At 40.4% G+C, this 21,715-nt stretch overlaps 2 protein-coding genes across 2 annotated transcripts; one reads left to right on the forward strand and one right to left on the reverse strand.

The window, feature by feature from the left end:
- The first annotated feature begins 622 nt into the window (after positions 1 to 622).
- On the forward strand, positions 623 to 13,118 carry LOC113091935 (uncharacterized). Its single transcript, XM_026257616.1, has 4 exons — positions 623 to 754; positions 1,178 to 1,382; positions 1,459 to 1,521; positions 12,850 to 13,118. Exons 1-4 carry the CDS (start codon positions 629 to 631, stop codon positions 13,089 to 13,091), a joined length of 636 nt encoding a protein of 211 aa, XP_026113401.1. The 5' UTR covers positions 623 to 628; the 3' UTR covers positions 13,092 to 13,118.
- A 23-nt stretch (positions 13,119 to 13,141) lies between these two features.
- Positions 13,142 to 18,059, reverse strand: LOC113091936 (E3 ubiquitin-protein ligase UHRF2-like). The gene is made up of 4 exons (XM_026257617.1): positions 17,883 to 18,059; positions 17,128 to 17,221; positions 16,671 to 16,867; positions 13,142 to 13,353 (listed from the first exon to the last, which is right to left on the reverse strand). The coding sequence occupies exons 1-4, from the start codon at positions 18,022 to 18,024 to the stop codon at positions 13,160 to 13,162; spliced, it is 627 nt and encodes a 208-aa protein (XP_026113402.1). The 5' UTR covers positions 18,025 to 18,059; the 3' UTR covers positions 13,142 to 13,159.
- Positions 18,060 to 21,715: the final 3,656 nt, after the last annotated feature.

Consider the following 21,715-nt stretch of genomic DNA (forward strand, 5'->3'; position numbering starts at 1 on the left):
TCTGTGTTTTTTTTGCTGTTTAGCTGCAGTTACTTAGATTGTATAAGATTAAAAACTTACAGATATTTATAGTAAGCCTATAATCAGAACAAACCCCTAATTTTCATTTTATTTTTTTGACAGAGACACAAATAGACATTAGGTTATATTTGTTAAATATGCAGCCATATAGGACTAATGAGATTTTTTTGTGTGAAATAGTTACATCGTTTTCCTATCTCTCTTAGGGTGCCCACAATCTCAACCCCATACCATATCAAGCTGATTACATGGGTCAAAAGGTTCATATGGACCAAAACGAAAAACTGGCTATGTTTGGGGTTACCCATGTTTTAGCCATCGATGGCTACAGCAAAAAGATTGTTGCTCATTCTACAATGCCTATAAAAAACAACCTTGCCATCTATGAAGATGTTTTCAGGTAATAGCAATTATTATTATTGTGGACACTAAAGAAAGTGCATACACATGGCTACCATTCATGATAGAATATAAAACATTGAACATCTACAGTATATTGTTATGAAGCCTATTATACTGAGAGTAACTAATAACCGTTAAGTTTGAAAAGTTTTGCACAAAATAAAACACTTTTTCATCCAATAGGCCTGCAGTACTTGCCTATGGTATGTGGGACCAGGTACGAGTAGATCATGGCAAGGAGTTTTATTTGACACTTTTCATGCAGGAGCTGCTGTCATCTCACCGCCATAATCAGGAGCGAAGGCCATATTTACAGACTTCATCCACAAAGGTACAGCTCAACAGTTTGTTTGGTTGCTTCAGCAATTCACTTGTATGCCTGTTTTTTATTATTATTATTTTTGCTTCAGCAGCATACTGTTGTTTTGCATGCATGAGACAAATTGTCGTTGCTATTACTATGCTTTCCAAATGTTTGAGTTAATTAAAATTAACTATGGCTGAGAATGTTTCTTTTTAAAACCTGGTTCCAGCTTCATAAAAAACTGCTGCAGAAGCAGCTACATCCTATTTGTCTTCAAGCAGAATTCCTGGTAAAACTATAAATTTACTTGTTCGGTGGTCAATGTGCATAATGACTGCTGAGTTAATACATTTACTGGGAATTCTGCATGACCATTTTTCCTTGATAGACTAAGATTTATTTACCCACCAGAACACATTGACTGATGACACATCTTTGTTGAAAATTCAGAATCATGTAGTTGAACGAATCTGGCCTGAAGTCAACAATCGTGTCAACTATCCACTGAAGACAGCACTTATGGGGTTGGTGGATCAAGAGGAAATAGACATGAACGACAGCCTTGTGAGATATTGTGTGTCCAACCTTACTGGCCGCTTGTGTGAGATTGGTCTTACAAGGCTGGTGGAGTCATGGAATGCTCATAGAATTCCAGGTGAAATTACGGATTACAATTATTACAAAAGGCATTCACAAGTTTCTATACCAACAGTATGGTCTTTATTTTACAGGTAAAGGAACACCAAATGACTTGGCTGGCCGTGGGTGTCCCAAAAAAATCCAACAGGAACTGTATGCTGTTTTATAACAAAGTTCGGGAGGAACAGTCGCAGTTCATTAACCTGATTAACACAAGTGGAGACCAATCAGTAATCAACTCATGACAAGGTATAAATAACAGCAGAACCTATCTCTGTTCATTGACAGTTTCAGCATCCCGGTTCGCGCTGTCTGTCATCTTATCACAGACGAAATCTTCCTTCCAACAAGGAGACCCATACCGGTGATTTTTCAGATATGCTACTTCGCTGACCATGATCATTAAACACGGCCGTTGAGCACCATCAAACGTCATCGCGACAGCTGCTCTTCGTGCCAAGGCACACGTCGTGGCCAAAAGACCGTGCAAAGTTCAAGCTTGCTTCGCTTGACACCACAATTGATCCGATCATGACCGGGCTCTCTTTGAGCGCTGGAATCGCAGCACCAGCAGGCATTCAACCAGCCCGCTCCTCAGTTCTTACTGCAGCAAGCCTCTTTCACTTCCCGCAGCGGCTCAGCCTTTCACCGCGGCTTTTTCCGGCCGAGGCGCAGTTTGAGGCCGCCTCCTCTAGCGGCGCAGACCGTGCGTCATAAATCAATACATTTTCAGATGAAGACGGTAAATACAGGTTAGCGGCCAGAAGTAGTGCGAGAGCCGCGTGGAGTTCCGATAACATATGTATGTGGAAATTCAGATCAAAATTGAGCCTCGGATGCGTTCAAATATTTAAACTTCTGGACCAGGCCGTGTGCAAACGCCCGACCGGATGTGATCTTTCGGTGCGAGGTCAGAATTACCTATATTTTGTTAACCTTGACATTATTCTTCAACATCATTATGTAAAATGGTGGTTCATAATAATTATGGCAGAAATAATTATTAAACCATTATTTACGTGATTAGCCCCATTAAACCTGCTGTTTTTATTTAGGGGGTAATCTGATTTGTGACGATGTATTCATACATTATACATTATATTCATTCAAATCATTAACTTTACCATGGTGAACATGTCAAGGTAACAGTTAGGGCTACTGCACGACCAGTTTGAAAGTTAAGCACGCCTGCCGCGAGAGGGAGAAATGCGACAATCGTGTACAAATGTCGCGTGCTGTGGAAAGGAGGCTTAAAGTTTGTTAAATCAGGCCATGAGGTAGTCATCATCCACACTGAAATGTCCAAAGATATCATCTGCCTTACCGTGCATGTTTAAACCTCACTGAGGTTTTACAGACAAGTTTCATGCAATTATTCTGGCAGGACCAATTTTCTTGGGGACATATTTCACCATCTACTGGCGTGATCATTATACCCTCGTTTTGCCGCAGGACAGCAGTGTGAGTAAATTCTGAGTTTTTCTAGGACCGTAATATGAAAGCATGCAAGTAAATATCGTTAGAACTGCTTGTAAGTGAATAGCACATAACTGCAATTAACGTTATTGCCATAATCGTGTCTATGGCATGTTTTACAGACATAATGATTTTCATTGCATAATGATTCCCATAGTTTTCAGAAGCCTCTGTTTCCACAGTCTATACTACAACGTGAAACCAGTGTTCCAGATGTATCCATTAGTGCTAGTGATGTGTCGTTCGTAAACGAATCATTCTTTTTGAACGAATCTTTTAGGTGAACGAATCTTTTAGGCGAACAAATCGTTCATGTTATCCACGGACTCATATTTCTCGTTCAGTAAAGTTCCTCCTTCATTGCAGCGCGGCGCTTTAAGCAGCGCATGCGCAGCTCAGTGAACCGGGTAACAACCGTTTCATCCTGTCAAAGAATTACTCAACGTCGAGCCGATAGCCTTCGAGTATGAGATGTGACAGAGTATGTGATTTGTTGAATGTAGTAACGAATACGCCCTTCAATGAACGAGTTTCATATGAGTCTGAACTAGATCTAGAGATCTTATCGTTCGTGAGTGAAATGACTGAACTGGCACACTTGTCATTCGTGAACGAACTGAATGAACGGATACATGTCGTTTGTGAACTAAATGAACTGGCACATAGCTTATCTTGTTCGCGAACAAAATGAATTAAAGTAAACTGGGTTAATCTGCTATTTTAGCATGTCAATCTCGAAAATGCAAAGCGCAGTTATAGGTACAGTACTGTGCACATACGCTCGTTTTGATATTTAGCAACTCCACGTTTAATCCATAGACCGTAAAAGAAAGGTTAATCCCCGATTTATGGATGTGAGTATATAATATACAAACTGTCTGACCAAACAATTAAAATGCTAAATAGGCAAAAAACCCTGTGCTTTGTTCATCTGAACAACTCAATTAGACTTCATATATTGAACGCGATTATACACACATTTTAATAAAGCCAGATCAGTTTTTGTAACAAGTGAATGCGTTCGTTGACGTAAGACATAACACATAATACATTCTTTTGCCACCTGCTGGCATATTCTGTGTAAACGAAGAAATTATCTCCGAACTAATCATTTTGTTGAATGAACCAAAAATGAACGAATCTCTAGAAGAATCATAATTTCCACCACTAATTAGTGCTGCAACGACGCGTCGACATCATCGCTTACGTCGAAAAAAAAAAATAAATAAAAAAATAAAAAAATAAAAAAAAAAAAAAAAAAAAATACGTCGACGCGCGTGCAATGCGTGGACGCGTCACACTGTTTACATCTCGCATAATGGCATACAGTGAATGAAGAAGTTGCATTCTATCACAAACCGAGACCACCGTTATTAAAAGTATGAGAATACTTTAAACAGAGGACAAATAAAACGTCTCTTTGTTCCCTTTGCAAAACCGATATGGTGTACCACGGCAGCACAACTGCGATGAGCGAGCACCTCAGAGGAACATCTAGGCGCTCTCGGGTGTCTCCATGCAATTTAACTGGTTACCCCGTGATCTGGTGACCAACTTCCTGGTTCAGGTCTGATATTCTTGCGCTGCGGCATTCTGAAAAGTTGAGATGTTTTCAACTCTATGCGGAGCGGACGCGCCTGAGAAGGAAGAGAAAAAAAAAAAAAAAAAAAAAAAAAAAAAGACGTGATGGGTGAACGGCCCCTTAAAAGACAGCGCGCCACGAGACAACAGTCACAAACCACCGAGCTACCCAGAATCAGCTCCAGATCTCTGGAAACCATGCTAAACCTTGCAGAACCATAACTACATTCTATGGTCATGATGCTAAAGAACATTTCAAGACGTCTCAGACAACGGTAAATTTATGGCTACCGTGGTTTAATTATAAATGCTGTCATAAACTCATATTTACAATAGTAAAATAATTTTTTGCCTCTTATTTTATACTGTTAAAAAAAAAAAAAAAAAAAAAAAAAAAAAACTTCCTCCACATTGGTTGAAAATGAACAAAGGTTGAAAATGTTACTAACCTGCCTACTCTTCCCACAGTCAAGGAGGGGGAACCCAGGGCCCAGTGGTTAGAGAGTGGACTCCTAACCCTAGGGTTGTGGGTTCGAGTCACGGCCCGGCCATGCCATGACTGAGGTGTCCTTGAGCAGGGCACCGAACCCCCAACTGCACCCTGGGCACCGCAGCATAAATGGTTGCCCACTGCTCCGGGTGTGCGTTCACGGTGTGTGCGCGTTCACTGCCGTGTGTGCACTTGGATGGGTTAAATGCAGAGCTGCTTCCACAGGAGCCTTTTCCATATCTCCCCATTGCCGCAGCAGTGCCTGCTCCCGCAGGAGCCTTTTCCGTATCTCCTCACTGCCGCAGCAGTGTCTGCTCCCGCAGGAGCCCCTTTCGTATCTCCTCACTGCCGCAGCAGTGTCTGCTCCCGCAGGAGCCCCTTTCGTATCTCCTCACTGCCGCAGCAGTGTCTGCTCCCGCAGGAGCCCCTTTTGTATCTCCTCACTGCCGCAGTAGTGTCTGCTCCCGCAGGAGCCCCTTTCATATCTCCTCACTGCCGCAGCAGTGTCTGCTCCCGCAGGAGCCTTTTCTGTACCTCCCCCAGATACACAAAAAAAAAAAAGAAAAAAAAAAAAAAAAAAAAAAAAATAAAAAAATAAAAAAAAAAAAAAAAAAAAAAAAAAAAGAAAAAGTCATCATGTTAAGCCATTTCACTGAAATAAGCTGTTCAGTTTTCACAATAAGCGACGTGAATTTCAACAAGGGTTTATGATCCGCTTTGATGCCCCACATTCCCAGTCGCATTAGCCTCTGCACAATACGCCGTTTTCAAACATAATAAAAAAATTTAATTTAAAAGTCTCTCAGCAGACGCATTAAATATTTATCCGTTTCCACTGCCCGTCCAGCGAGCACCAGTCTCCCAGCGGACGCAGTAAATATTTATCCGTTTCCACTGTCCGTCCAGCGAGCACCAGTCTCTCAGCGGACGCAGTAAATATTTATTCGTTTTCCACTGCCCGTCCAGCGAGCACCAGTCTCTCAGCGGACGCAGTAAATATTTATTCGTTTCCACTGCCCGTCCAGCGAGCACCAGTCTCTCAGCGGACGCAGTAAATATTTATCCGTTTCCACTGTCCGTCCAGCGAGCACCAGTCTCTCAGCGGACGCAGTAAATATTTATCCGTTTCCACTGTCCGTCCAGCGAGCACCAGTCTCTCAGCGGACGCAGTAAATATTTATCCGTTTCCACTGTCCGTCCAGCGAGCACCAGTCTCTCAGCGGACGCAGTAAATATTTATCCGTTTCCACTGTCCGTCCAGCGAGCACCAGTCTCTCAGCGGACGCAGTAAATATTTATTCGTTTCCACTGCCCGTCCAGCGAGCACCAGTCTCTCAGCGGACGCAGTAAATATTTATCCGTTTCCACTGCCCGTCCAGCGAGCACGAGTCTCTCAACGGACGCAGTAAATATTTATCCGTTTCCACTGTCCGTCCAGCGAGCACCAGTCTCTCAGCGGACGCAGTAAATATTTATTCGTTTCCACTGCCCGTCCAGCGAGCACCAGTCTCTCAGCGGACGCAGTAAATATTTATTCGTTTCCACTGCCCGTCCAGCGAGCACGAGTCTCTCAACGGACGCAGTAAATATTTATCCGTTTCCACTGTCCGTCCAGCGAGCACGAGTCTCTCAGCGGACGCAGTAAATATTTATCCGTTTCCACTGTCCGTCCAGCGAGCACCAGTCTCTCAGCGGACGCAGTAAATATTTATCCGTTTCCACTGTCCGTCCAGCGAGCACCAGTCTCTCAGCGGACGCAGTAAATATTTATCCGTTTCCACTGCCCGTCCAGCGAGCACGAGTCTCTCAACGGACGCAGTAAATATTTATCCGTTTCCACTGCCCGTCCAGCGAGCACGAGTCTCTCAACGGACGCAGTAAATATTTATCCGTTTCCACTGTCCGTCCAGCGAGCACCAGTCTCTCAGCGGACGCAGTAAATATTTATTCGTTTTCCACTGTCCGTCCAGCGAGCACCAGTCTCTCAGCGGACGCAGTAAATATTTATTCGTTTCCACTGCCCGTCCAGCGAGCACCAGTCTCTCAACGGACGCAGTAAATATTTATCCGTTTCCACTGTCCGTCCAGCGAGCACCAGTCTCTCAGCGGACGCAGTAAATATTTATTCGTTTCCACTGTCCGTCCAGCGAGCACCAGTCTCTCAGCGGACGCAGTAAATATTTATTCGTTTCCACTGCCCGTCCAGCGAGCACCAGTCTCTCAACGGACGCAGTAAATATTTATTCGTTTCCACTGTCCGTCCAGCGAGCACCAGTCTCTCAGCGGACGCAGTAAATATTTATTCGTTTCCACTGCCCGTCCAGCGAGCACCAGTCTCTCAGCGGACGCAGTAAATATTTATCCGTTTCCACCGTCCGTCCAGCGAGCACGAGTCTCTCAATGGACGCAGTAAATATAATTTGTTTCCACTGTCCGTCCAGCGAGCTCCAGTCTCTCAGCGGACGCAGTAAATATTTATCCGTTTCCACTGCCCGTCCAGCGAGCACTAGTCTCTCAGCGGACGCAGTAAATATTTATCCGTTCCACTGTCCGTCCAGCGAGCACTAGTATATTTATCCGTTTCCATTGTCCGTCCAGCGAGCACTAGTCTCTCAGCGGACGCAGTAAATATTTGTTTCCACTGTCCGTCCAGCGAGCATGAGTCTTTCAGCGGACGCAGTAAATATTTATTCGTTTCCACTGTCCGTCCAGCGAGCACCAGTCTCTCAGCGGACGCAGTAAATATTTATTCATTCCACTGTCCGTCCAGCGAGCCTCAGTCTCCCAGCGGACCCAGTAAATATCTATTTTTCATTATTATTTTTCTTTCCTCTGTCTGTCCAGCGAGCCTCAGCCTCCCAGCGGACACAGAAAATACCTATTTGTCTTCTCTATCAGTCCGCGAGCACTAGTCTCACAGCGGACTCAATAACATCTATTTTTCCACTGTTTGTCCAGCGAGCACTAGTCTCGCAGTGGATGCAGAAATATCCATTGATTTCCCTGTCCGTCCAGCGAGCGCTAGTCTCTCAGCGGATGCAGTAATTATCTAATTCCTTCTACCTGTCCATTGGGCCTCAGTCTCCAAGGGGACACCGTAAATTCATATTTTTTCCTCTGCCTGTCCAGCGAGCACTAGTCCCTCAGCGGACGCAGTATGCATCCATCTCTTCCTGTTCTTCGTCCAGCAAGCCCAGTCTTCCAGCGGACGCAGGGACATAATTCGTCTCCCATATGTGTCCAGCGAGCCTCAGTCTCCCAGCGGACGCAGTAATATCTATTGGTTTCCTCTGTCTGTCCAACGAGCACTAGTGTCCCAGCGGACGCGGTAAATACCTATTCATTCCTCTACCCGTCCAGCGAGCCTCAGTCTTCCAGTGGACGCAGTATGCATCCATCTCTTTCTGTTCTTCATCCAGCGAGCCAGTCTTCCAGCGGATGCAGGAATATAATTTGTTTCCTCTATCTGTCCAGCGAGCCTCAGCCTCCCAGCGGATACATTACGCATCTAGTCAATATATCATTACACCTCGCAGGCAGACGGTGGAGCCCGTCTTCCCTATCACCTTTTATTTTATCAATCACCTTTATTTATATAGTGCTTTAAACAAAATACATTGCGCCAAAGCACTGAACAACATTCATTTGGAAAACAGTGTCTCAATAATGCAAAATGATAGTTAAAGGCAGTTCATCATTGAATTCATTGATGTCATCTCTGTTCAGTTGAAATAGTGTCTGTTTTAATTTGCAATCAAGTCAACGATATCGCTGTAGATGAAGTGACCCCAACTAAGCAAGCCAGAGGCGACAGCGGCAAGGAACCGAAACTCCATCGGTGACAGAATGGAGAAAAAAAAAAAAAAAAAAAACAAAAAAAAAACCTTGGGAGAAACCAGGCTCAGTTGGGGGGCCAGTTCTCCTCTGACCAGACGAAACCAGTAGTTCATTCCAGGCTGCAGCAAAGTCAGATTGTGCAGAAGAATCATCTGTTTCCTGTGGTCTTGTCCTGGTGCTCCTCTGAGACAAGGTCTTTACAGGGGATCTGTATCTGGGGCTCTAGTTGTCCTGGTCTCCGCTGTCTTTCAGGGCAGTAGAGGTCCTTTCTAGGTGCTGATCCACCAACTGGTCTGGATACGTACTGGATCCGGGTGACTGCAGTGACCCTCTGATCTGGACACAGACTGGATCTGGTGGCCACGGTGACCTCGGAACAAGAGAGAAACAGACAAATATTAGCGTAGATGCCATTCTTCTAATGATGTAGAAAGTACGGTGTTATGTGAAGTGTTCCGGTTCCAGTTTACCTAATTAATGCAGCCTAAAAATCCTTTAACGGATTTGGATATTAAAAGCATATTAGTATGTTATGTGTATGCCAGGTTAAAGAGATGGGTCTTTAATCTAGATTTAAACTGCAAGAGTGTGTCTGCCTCCCGAACAATGTTAGGTAGGTTATTCCAGAGTTTAGGCGCCAAATAGGAAAAGGATCTGCCGCCCGCAGTTGATTTTGATATTCTAGGTATTATCAAATTGCCTGAGTTTTGAGAACGTAGCGGACGTAGAGGAGTATAATGTAAAAGGAGCTCATTCAAATACTGAGGTGCTAAACCATTCAGGGCTTTATAAGTAATAAGCAATATTTTAAAATCTATACGATGTTTGATAGGGAGCCAGTGCAGTGTGGACAGGACCGGGCTAATATGGTCATACTTCCTGGTTCTAGTAAGAACTCTTGCTGCTGCATTTTGGACTAGCTGTAGTTTGTTTACCAAGCGTGCAGAACAACCACCCAATAAAGCATTACAGTAGTCTAACCTTGAAGTCATAAATGCATGGATTAACATTTCTGCATTTGACATTGAGAGCATAGGCCGTAATTTAGATATATTTTTGAGATGGAAAAATGCAGTTTTACAAATGCTAGAAACGTGGCTTTCTAAGGAAAGATTGCGATCAAGTAGCACACCTAGGTTCCTAACTGATGACGAAGAATTGACAGAGCAACCATCAAGTCTTAGACAGTGTTCTAGGTTATTACAAGTAGAGTTTTTAGGCCCTATGATTAACACCTCTGTTTTTTCTGAATTTAGCAGTAAGAAATTACTCGTCATCCAATTTTTTATATCGACTATGCATTCCATTAGTTTTTCAAATTGGTGTGTTTCACCGGGCTGCGAGGAAATATAGAGCTGCGTATCATCAGCATAACAGTGAAAGCTAACACCATGTTTCCTGATGATATCTCCCAAGGGTAACATATAAAGCGTGAAGAGTAGCGGCCCTAGAACTGAGCCTTGAGGTACTCCATACTGCACTTGTGATCGATATGATACATCTTCATTCACTGCTACGAACTGATGGCGGTCATATAAGTACGATTTAAACCATGCTAATGCACTTCCACTGATGCCAACAAAGTGTTCAAGTCTATGCAAAAGAATGTTGTGGTCAATTGTGTCAAACGCAGCACTAAGATCCAATAAAACTAATAGAGAGATACACCCACGATCAGATGATAAGAGCAGATCATTTGTAACTCTAAGGAGAGCAGTTTCAGTACTATGATACGGTCTAAATCCTGACTGGAAATCCTCACATATACCATTTTTCTCTAAGAAGGAATATAATTGTGAGGATACCACCTTTTCTAGTATCTTGGACAGAAAAGGGAGATTCGAGATTGGTCTATAATTAACTAGTTCTCTGGGGTCAAGTTGTGGCTTTTTTATGAGAGGCTTAATAACAGCCAGTTTGAAGGTTTTGGGGACATGTCCTAATAACAATGAGGAATTAATAATAGTCAGGAGAGGACCTATGACTTCTGGAAGCACCTCTTTTAAGAGCTTAGATGGTATAGGGTCTAACATACATGTTGTAAGTTTAGATGATTTAACAAGTTTATACAATTCTTCCTCTCCTATAGTAGAGAATGAGTGGAACTGTTCCTCAGGGGGTCTATAGTGCACTGTCTGATGCGAAACTGTAGCTGACGGCTGAATGGTTGCAATTTTATCTCTAATAGTATCGATTTTAGAAGTAAAGTAGTTCATAAAGTCATTACTGCTGTGGTGTTGGGAAATGTCAACACTTGTTGAGGCTTTATTTTTCGTTAATTTAGCCACTGTATTGAATAAATACCTGGGGTTATGTTTGTTTTCTTCTAAAAGAGAAGAAAAGTAATCAGATCTAGCAGTTTTTAATGCTTTTCGGTAGGATATGCTACTTTCCCGCCAAGCAATACGAAATACCTCTAGTTTTGTTTTCCTCCAGCTGCGCTCCATTTTTCGGGCTGCTCTCTTTAGGGTGCGAGTATGCTCATTATACCATGGTGTCAAACTGTTTTCCTTAACCTTTCTTAAGCGTAAAGGAGCAACTGTATTTAAAGTGCTAGAAAAGAGAGAGTCCATAGTTTCTGTTACATCATCAAGTTGTTCTGAGGTTTTGGATATGCTAAGGAATTCGGATACATCAGGAAGATAACTTAAAAAGCTGTCTTTTGTGGTAGAAGTGATGGTTCTTCGATACTTGTAACAAGAAGTAGAATTTACAATTTTGGCTATATGAAGTTTACACAGAACTAAATAATGATCTGAGATATCATCACTTGGCTGAATAATTTCAACACTATCAACATCAATTCCATGTGACAGTATTAAATCTAGAGTATGATTTCGACAATGAGTAGGTCCTGAAACGTGTTGTCTAACACCAATAGAGTTCAGAATGTCTATAAATGCTGATCCCAATGCATCTTTTTCATTATCGACATGGATATTAAAATCACCAACTATTAAAACTTTATCTGCAGCCAGAACTAACTCGGATGTAAAATCACCAAACTCTTTAATAAAGTCTGTATGGTGCCCTGGTGGCCTGTATACAGTAGCCAGTACAAACATAACAGGGGATTTATCATTAACATTGGTTTCTTTGGATAATGTTATATGAAGCACCATTACTTCAAACGAGTTATACTTGAAGCCTGCCCTCTGAGAAATCCTGAAAACGTTATTATAAATTGAAGCAACACCTCCCCCTTTGCCTTTTAGACGCGGCTCGTGTTTATAACAATAATCTTGGGGGGTGGACTCATTTAAAATAATGTAATCATCAGGTTTTAGCCAGGTTTCTGTCAAGCAGAGCACATCTATATTATGATCAGTTATCATATTATTTACAAAAAGTGTTTTCGTAGAAATGGATCTGATATTCAATAAGCCAATCTTTATCATTTGTTTATCCATATTGCATTTGTTTTTTATTTGTTGAACCTCAATTAAATTGTTAACCTTAACTTGGTTTGGACGTTTTTTGTATTTTCTAGTTCGTGGAACAGACACAGTCTCTATAGTCTGACGTCTTCCCGTCTGCCTGCTCCTCTACTTCTGCCAGAGGCAATGCAAGATCTCCTGGTCAAACGACCATACTTCTAAAAACGTCAGCCCGCCAAATCTCTGCGTTTTGGGGGGTTCGTAGTCTGGCGGCTGTCCTTTTGCTCTCTTGTTTTTGGGGGGAGTACTCTGGGTTCGGGCCACATCCCGAGCTCGGAGCCCTCCACCCGGACAGCACGCCAAATACGCATAAACTTACGGTATTAATATACGTAGATGTGAACTCGTGAAATGCTGTTTTATAACAAAGTTCGGGAGGAACAGTCGCAGTTCATTAACCTGATTAACACAAGTGGAGACCAATCAGTAATCAACTCATGACAAGGTATAAATAACAGCAGAACCTATCTCTGTTCATTGACAGTTTCAGCATCCCTCCTCCACCCCATTTCTCCTCACTTATAGATCCATCTACTCTTACCACAACCGGGGGGAGTACTCTGGGTTCGGGCCACATCCCGAGCTCGGAGCCCTCCACCCGGACAGCACGCCAAATACGCATAAACTTACGGTATTAATATACGTAGATGTGAACTCGTGAATGCCTCATTCAGCTGAAGCAGCAGACCTTTACAGCAAACAGCTGGGATCATCACTGACCAGGCATTCAACTTTTGGAGTGGATCCATTTTCAAATGAACAGGACAAGATTACAGTTGAGAACCAGTTTGCCGAGCATTATTCAGACATTTCAGAATTGTACTCTAGAGCAGTGAACAATGACTTTGCCCCATACAAACAGGCATTGCTCTGTCTTATAACCACAACTCAGCGCAATGTGTGAAAAGCCATTAGCTCTATTTAACTTGAAGACGGTTAACTTGAAATTCGTTTGTGTAAAAATTCAACATGTTACTCCTCTTCATAAAGGGATCTCAGAACAGAAAAAGTATCTGACAGACCATTAATTTCATATATGGTGTTGTTTGCAGTGTTCCCTCTACATTTTGCACAGTGCACAGAGGTCTCCTGCCACTGTACCACACATGTTTTGCAGCCAATAATGCTCCGGCAACACTCGGTGAAGACTGGCTCCTCGATGAATTCTAAAAGACAAAATGAGGAAAAAACTAGTCATTCTGTGTGTGTGTGTCCATATGACCTTAACTCTTAACCAGCACCCCCTATTTTTTGAGAATTTTCTGAAAATGACATAACCAACTACAAATGTCTGTAGCTCTTTAACCCTATAGTCCACATTCATAACTGGTCTTTTTTTAAACTAGACACTTTAAACTTTGTTACCCGAGAGTCATTATAATTCAAAGTAGCAAAGAAACAGAGTAAAACGAGGTAAACAGTTTACATGAAAGTTACTTACGATTTCTTTGAAGGAACTTAACTTAGGGAAACATTTATCAGACTTTTATGTTAAAGGCCTGAAAACAACAACAACGATCAAATAGAATATCTGGACCATGTTTTGATTCAAATTTGAGGATGAAACTCCCAGACCCAACAATTTAGGTTCTGTTAGCTTTTATTCATGAAAAGTAAAGCTTTCCTTTCTAAAAGGCCAAATGGAGAGCTTGCAATCGATTTTGGTTGGTTATTACTCCCATCAATCAAAACTTTGCTGACTAGGTTTGAAAACCATTGGCTTGGTTTTCAAACCTTTTTACTACTTGGAAACTTTTATGAATTTTATAATAATAAAAAAAGAAAAAAAAAAGGATGAAATAAATGTTAAAGCGGAAATAAGATAGCTGTAAAGTAATCTCTGGTTTCAACTCCCTCACTTTGATGCAAGCTCAGTCCTCTAGGCATTGAATTGTGTTAAATAGTGCTTCAGCAAGTGTACATTGGATTTAAACTAATTCAGAGAGAATTGTGGGTAAAAGTAGTAAACGAATGTAGGGAATGATGGCGTTCACTCAGATTTCGGACACCCTAAATAGCAGACATGGGGACTTGTGACTTGGTGACTTGGACTCGAGTCGACTCGAGTCGCTATTTTTAGGACTTGAGACTTGACTCGGACTTGGAAGTTAAAGACTCGGGACTTGACTTGACTTGAGACACGATGACTTGAATGACTTGAGTGTTAATCACATCATGTTTTCAGTTTGAATATAAAATATATAAATTATTTTTTTAAATAAAGTTAATTACTCAGCTGGAGCGCAGGCTGAGAATAGCGTCGTGACTGGATCAGGACACTATCATCAGTCATGCCCTCTCTACCTTACACACACCACGCCCACTTAAATCAGATATCACATCACATCAACATGTCAGCCTGAGAGGTACCGAGGGTCATCGCTTTTGTCTTCAATAGAAAACTTCAAAAAACGCGTGGAAAACGCTAGTCGCGCCGCTTTCTCCTTGTTTCCAAAGCGCTCGGACAGAAGTGCTCCTGGGGCGTCTGTCGTTGCTAAGCATCCATGACACGCTCTCTCTCATTGAAGACGCGGAAATTTCAGCAAAGGATAAATGGATTTGCAGCACTAAAAATCGCTTGCAGTAGTTCTGCTACTAAATTCGTTTCAAAATGGCAATCCATATACAGTTATGAACAGCTGTTCCTTCATCTTAGCTGAGCTTTCAACGTTGATACGGGAAAGGATGAAGCTGATTGGTTAGTTATTGTCACATGACCTGCGGTGCGCTTGCGGCATTCTGAAAAGTTTAGATGTTTTTAACTCGATGCGGTGCGACGCGCGCATACCGCGCGCCTACATTGGAAATAACGAACTTGCGCGCGCAAAAGACGTGATGTGAACGGCCCCTAATGATCCGCTAGCAGGCCGTCAAAAAAACGCATTCCAGGGGCGGCGCTAGGGCTGGGCTAAGGGGGCATAAGCCCCGAATATTTTGTTACCTTGTCTTTCTCATAGAGCAAAACAATTAATCAGAAAAACTAATGTAGCTGCCGCGATTACCCAATCATGAGAAGTGCATATATATATATATATATATATATATATATATATATATATATATATATATATATATATATATATATATATACAGTACAGAAAATAAATATGACGTATTTTAAGTTGTTTCATACTTTTTTGTTATGTACAGTACAGACCAAAAGTTTGGACACACCTTCTCATTCAAAGAGTTTTCTTTATTTTCATGACTATGAAAATTGTAGAGTCACACTGAAGGCATCAAGGGCTATTTGACCAAGAAGGAGAGTGACCTGGCCTCCACAGTCACCGGACCTGAACCCAATCGAGATGGTTTAGGGGTGAGCTGGACCGCAGACAGAAGGCAAAAGGGCCAACAAGTGCCTAAGCATCTCTAAGGGGAACTCCTTCAAGACTGTTGGAAGACCATTTCAGGTGACTACCTCTTGAAGCTCATCAAGAGAATGTCAAGAGTGTGCAAAGCAGTAATCAAAGCAAAAGGTGGCTACTTTGAAGAACCTAGAACATGACATATTTTTGGTTGTTTCACACTTTTTTGTTATGTATATAATTCCATTTATAATTCCACATGTGTTAATTCATAGTTTTGATGCCTTCAGTGTGAATCTACAATTTGCATAGTCATGAAAATAAAGAAAACTCTTTGAATGAGAAGGTGTGTCCAAACTTTTGGTCTGTACTGTACATAACAAAAAAAGTATGAAACAACTGAAAATACGTCATATTTATATTCTATACTCTGAGAGAGAGAAAGAGAGAGAAGAAAAGTAACAGTTTAATGTTATATGTAAACTGTGTTTGAGAGAGAGAGAGAGAGAGAGAGAGAGATGTTCAGAGAGGAGTCTGTTGGATGTTTAGTTTTATGGACTCAATGTTGAAAATGTAAAACATTTCAAACACTGTTGGCAGAAGTGAAAAATAAATAAATTTTAGGAAGTTACAATTTTGTTTGATTCCATGATGTATTTTACTGAACATGAGTATTTACAATGCAAATCCAAATTATTTTAATTTACTGACAGTTACTTATATCTTGTCTTTTAACTTTATTAAGATCAGATTCTGCAGGTAAAATAACAATATTAAGGTGACTTGACTTGGACTTGACTTGACATAGCTTGTGACTTGACTTGACTTGACTTGCCCAAGAAAAAAATACTTGGGACTTACTTGAGACTTGAAGGTTAAGACTTGAGACTTACTTGAGACTTGCACATGTGTGACTTGGTCCCATCTCTGCTAAATAGTGCACTATATAGTGGATAGGGAGCGATTTCAGACACACACTTTTTGTTAATGTATCGTTACACCATGGGTTGGAACACAAAGGTCTGCATTTGTACATGTAATTAATTGTAGTGGATGAGACATAGGTGACCATGGTTCGAAAATGTAATGCGTACGTGGAAAAATTACAATTCTGGATCAAAATGGATTCAAAATAAGTGTACATGTGGGACAATGACTAGCTATTGTGTACTCACTCATACAAATAACACAGCAGAATCCTTGCTTGATGGTCTGTAGCTGTGAAGGAGTCAGGATCACTCTTTGAGTGGCAGCTAGATTGGTGAGCTCTCTGATTGCTGCAGTGATATCTGGTAAGGTCTGTGATGCCAGTACAAGCTCTTCTATCTTCTCAGTGACCTCTCCAATTCCGGCAGCATCTTCATCTTTTCGGCTATTACAAGGAAAAAACATAATAGATATATGCTGTTTGTGTTTTAGTGGTTTTGCTTGTGGTAACCAAATAAATCTTTGGCCCAACATTATAGACGCCACTAAAATACAGAAGCATTAATGGCCAAAGGATTGGCAAACCGGTGCTGATTTGAAATAAAGTTTCAATAGTCTGGACAACAAAGGTAAGGACAAATAAGTAAATAAACAATGCCTTTCAATATTTGGACAAATAAGAGAAATATGAATACTTAAGATTACCTCATTCTCCTCCTTTTAGAGCCCTGCACCTCCTGGAAGGCCTGTTCTTGTATAGCAAGAATCTTTCTTGCATTTTGTTTCCAGTACTGGGACCCTTTACATTAGGGGTGAAAACCAGAAAAAAGGTTAAATCATCATGAGTTATCTCATCCCCTCTAATTTTAAAATCACAAAAGTAAAGACTTAAAAATAAAACAAAATTAAATAGTTAATCCAAAAATGAAAATGTCAGTTATTACTCACCCACATGTTTTTCTAACCCCGTAAGACTTCCTTTCTTCATCGCATCATAATTTAAGATTTTTATGATGACATCTGATAGCTAAATTACTCCTCAGTAGTGTTATAGATGGCCGAAACTTGCTCGATCAGAAAACGTATTAAGACATTGTTAAAATAGCCAAAGTGACTCCAGTGGCTCAACCATACGTTTATCAAGCAACGAGAATACTTTTTGTGTGCAAAAATAAACAAAATAATGACTTTACTCCATCATTCATTCTCTTCAGCATTGGTCTTGTGTGTTTCTCTGGTGTTTTTACTTAGACAATTTTTAGTCTATGTGCGTAGAGCTTTTGGGTTGAACGTCACACGCACCACTCAAATGACCGGTGTAGACTATTCATACCTTATAAGTAATCTTAAATTATGATGGGACAAAGGAGGAAGTCTTATGGGGTTAAATCAACATGTGGGTGAGTAATAACTGAGATAATTTTCATTTTTGGGTGATTTAACCCTTTAATGTTTCTCACCAGTTGTGCCTTCTGACTCCAAAATTGCATTCCCCTGCACATCAGTCAATACCATTGGGTCATGACATCCAATGGCATCTTGAACTTTACCAATGATCCCCTGAAGGGTAGCCTCAGATTCCAAAAACCGGACCACCACCATTCTGCTGGGACTCAGCCTCCCACCAACCACCTCAGCAAGAAAAAACGATCTGGAAGAACATCATATTAAAATAATCATTATGACACACACTGCATTCAGAATCCCATTTAATGTTAATAGTCTTATATATTTCGAATATCAATAAAATGCACTCAGTTTGCTTTTATAGCATCTTTGGGTTAACTGGTGTGAGAATGTAACAATCTCTTCTTTGGAACAGGATCAAACAATACACAAAGTTCCATGTACATATTACTTTCATAACATTTTGCATAAGCTTGCTGACATCAAATGTGATGGTGTTTTTCATTTATATCTAATTATATTTAAGACTTTCCCGTGGCGTCTGTCGTTGCTATGCAAACATGCACTGCGACTCCACAACGACCGTTTGCATCCCTGAAATTAAAAAATCGTATCACAGTCATTTTAGAAGTTAACGTTATCTTTGAAATGTTTTAGAGGCAGTGGCTCTAAGGGGGGCTGAGGCAGCCCGCTGAGCAGATGATGATGGACTAGGATTAACGTTAGTAGCAGTTGCAGGTGATCGCATGAATGAAAAACGAGCTGTGGCATTTGAAGCTGATGAGGCGTCCTCCTCTTCACCGTGAATCTCATAGTGAGCTCTTGGTGTAAGGTCCAATGTACTAAAAAAACCAGAAGCTCCAGGAAAAATGGCCACATTTGCGTCGTCAGTCACATATAGACTATGTGCTGAGACCTGTCAAGAAATCAATTCAAGTCAAATAACCGCTAGTGTTTATTTCCAAACTTTTCTCAATTAGTGCTAATATTTTCCAGGGACTACTGAAAGGTTAACTTCTTAAAATCATACACCACCATGTTTGCGTTAAAAGAGAAGTTTTAGGGTTTAGCCAGCGAACGTTAGTACGTTAGTTTAAAACACTTTTTACCTGGAAAATGCGACTTATTTTTTCTGCAGTCATGTCTTCTTCCCTTAAGGAGACTCTTTTATTGTTTCGAAAAACAACGTATTGCTCCATGTCTGCTCAATGATCACGCTCAATTAGCACATCAGTGACAATCACAGCACGTAATTAATTGCTTAACAACTCTGTCAAATGTGGCGGTCTTGTCACATGAGTGCTAACCACATCCGGTCTCGGAATATGAAAAAACGGGCCTTTTTTTGGTTTCTGTTTGAAAGTAATTTTATTTTTTGATTTCCGAAATTGAAATTGAAATTCAAATCATTTTTAAAATTTCGCTCATCTCTTTTTGACACTGAAAAAGAGAAAAGCGTTGTATTTTAATTTTAAATTTTGTATTTTAAAACAAAAATCAAATAACCACTTGTTTTTTGTTTTTTGATATCCGTTTCTGAAAGGAAAATCCAATGACCAAAAGATACACGGACCCATAAGGGTCCGTGTATCTTGCTGTTTTGAGATTCAAACAATCTCATTTTTTACCCAAAAACAAAAATACGAGAAATTCAGCTACATTTTTGTTTTGCGTTTCTTAAACAAAACGAAAAAACGAAAATCAAACTGTTTCTCATTTATCTTTATTTATTTTTAAATAGAAAATCAAATTACCAAAAGATACACGGACCCATAAGGAAGTGTACAGTGCGTGCATAATTATTAGGCACGTTTTTTTTTCTGATCATTTTTTATTCCCAGGCACTTAAATGACAATGAATTTGCATTGTCATTTAAGTTAAATTATTGAACTTAAATATAAGAGCTTGATAAAAATTAACATTCTAGAAGAAAATTGCAGATTGCACTTAAAGGCTTTTGCATCTGAACTCTTTGTATATTTCACATTGTTTGGTTCGTTGCAATAGCGTTTTGCATTTAGCTAAAATGTGATGTTTGACAATATTTGGTCTTTCTTCATTTTTGGTCTGTGTTTTTGTCATGTTGCAATAGCCTGTTTACACCGATTATATGTGACTTTGGTTAATCTGGCCCGGTTTGCCCCATTCTTCCACAGCACTCACACACACTCAGATTGTGGATGATATTTTACTTTATTTCCCTGCACACAGAGCAGTGGAAAGAAGAGAATTGTGAGTCACGCTAATTCAGCTCCATCCACAGCAGTTCTCTCTAGCTCTGCTGTTCTCAGCATAACGGTTTACTTAAATTGTTGTACTTAAAACAACAAACACATTTTGAAATGTAATTTCTCCAGGAAATTATACACACTTTTGCCAATACTCTTTCTAGATGTAATGCTTTGTGATCATATAAAATACAGAGTACAAAATAATCATCCATTTTACGGTAACAGTAGAATAAAATTAAATGGAAAACATTAAGTAAAACAACAAATTGAGAGCTCTACAAAATACAGTTTACAATAAACATTCTAAACAAATGTAAATTCTAAAATGCTTTATGAAAAATACCTGCACACAGAGCAGTGGAAAGAAGAGAATTGTGAATCACGCTAATTCAGCTCCATCTGTTCGAGAAATGATTTCAATTTTTTTATAGAGCACATGGAAAAATGGTGCACATTAAAAGATAATGGAGCTTGTGCAAACAGAAATAAAACTATCAAATTACCCAAAAATACGAACAGAAAACACACTCAAAAATCAATTAATGTGTGCAATCCCTAACATACATCTCCTAGCATTCAATATAAAACCAGTATTTTTTTTAATTTTAATGTGTAGCTGCAACAGAAACGACTCACCCACAGCAGTTCTCTCTAGCTCTGCTGCAGTTCATTCGAACTCCGTGCGCTATTGAGAATAAGAAGTTGTCATCATAGCACAAAGCCCCTACCTCAATATCACGGTCTCCGCCACGTTGGAAGGATACCGGCGGCGAAACAGGATTGTTTACATGTGTTGTTAAGAGGAGGTTCTCGCAATTCTGCACTGTTTTACCATGCCTGGAAGTTACTGCTGTGTTAAAAACTGCTGCAGTACCTCACACGATACATATGGAAAACATAGGAACAATGAAATACAGTTTTTTTTTAGGTTACACCAAGCGCAAAACAGCGATATTTGGAGAAGCTCTCAAGCGGCACAGAGACCTGGACCATTTACCTCCATGCACACATTTGGAGACTGGGAATTATATTGTTTTTGGTTTAAGTTACTGCACAATGCAGGAGTTTAAAAGCCACAAGTCTTTGGAAAGTAACAAGGCTTTCTGCTGTGGCTGGGTCCATCTACAGCAGGTGATGACAACAGTGTTGTACTGGCCAAAGTAAGTTTATTCAGACCCACTTTATATTAAGTGGCCTTAACTACTATGTACTTACATTTTAATTAATAATTTAGTACAATGTACTTATTGTGTACATACATAATTTTACATTGTACTTATATTTAAGAAAAAAACGACATGTAATTACATCTGTATTTAATTTCTGTAATTACATTTATAATTACACTGTTGCCCATAATTTACACCTTAACCCACCCTTAAACTTACCCATACCTCCAACCCTCTCCCTAACCTTACCCCATCCCACCTCAATAGCAGCAAAAGTGTTTTACAATACAATATGAACACAGTAAGTACATTGTACTTATTTTTTTTGTGCAAGTACATAGTAGTTAAGGCCACCTAATATAATGTGGGATCGTGTATTCACATGCGTTTTAGCGTATTGTAATTACATTGCATTTAGAATGCACTTCTTGACCAAAATGACAAAGTAATTAACTGCGACTGAACACTAGATTGTAACGAGATGT

This window comes from Carassius auratus, unplaced genomic scaffold (genome assembly GCF_003368295.1).
Source record: "Carassius auratus strain Wakin unplaced genomic scaffold, ASM336829v1 scaf_tig00214369, whole genome shotgun sequence".
NCBI lineage: Eukaryota > Metazoa > Chordata > Actinopteri > Cypriniformes > Cyprinidae > Carassius > Carassius auratus.

What these genes read in the sequence shown, in the direction of transcription:
- LOC113091935 (XM_026257616.1), top strand. Translation starts at nt 629, where the DNA reads ATGTGGGACCAGGTACGAGTAGATCATGGCAAGGAGTTTTATTTGACA. An exon ending in GAATGCTCATAGAATTCCAG is followed by an intron (nt 1,383 to 1,458) that starts GTGAAATTACGG and finishes TTTATTTTACAG; the next exon opens with GTAAAGGAACACCAAATGAC. An exon ending in AAAAATCCAACAGGAACTGT is followed by an intron (nt 1,522 to 12,849) that starts ATGCTGTTTTAT and finishes TGAACTCGTGAA; the next exon opens with TGCCTCATTCAGCTGAAGCA.
- LOC113091936 (XM_026257617.1), bottom strand. Translation starts at nt 18,024, where the DNA reads ATGGTGGTGGTCCGGTTTTTGGAATCTGAGGCTACCCTTCAGGGGATC. An exon ending in GGAGTCAGAAGGCACAACTG is followed by an intron (nt 17,222 to 17,882) that starts GTGAGAAACATT and finishes CCTAATGTAAAG; the next exon opens with GGTCCCAGTACTGGAAACAA. An exon ending in CTGCTGTGTTATTTGTATGA is followed by an intron (nt 13,354 to 16,670) that starts GTGAGTACACAA and finishes TTTGTCTTTTAG; the next exon opens with AATTCATCGAGGAGCCAGTC.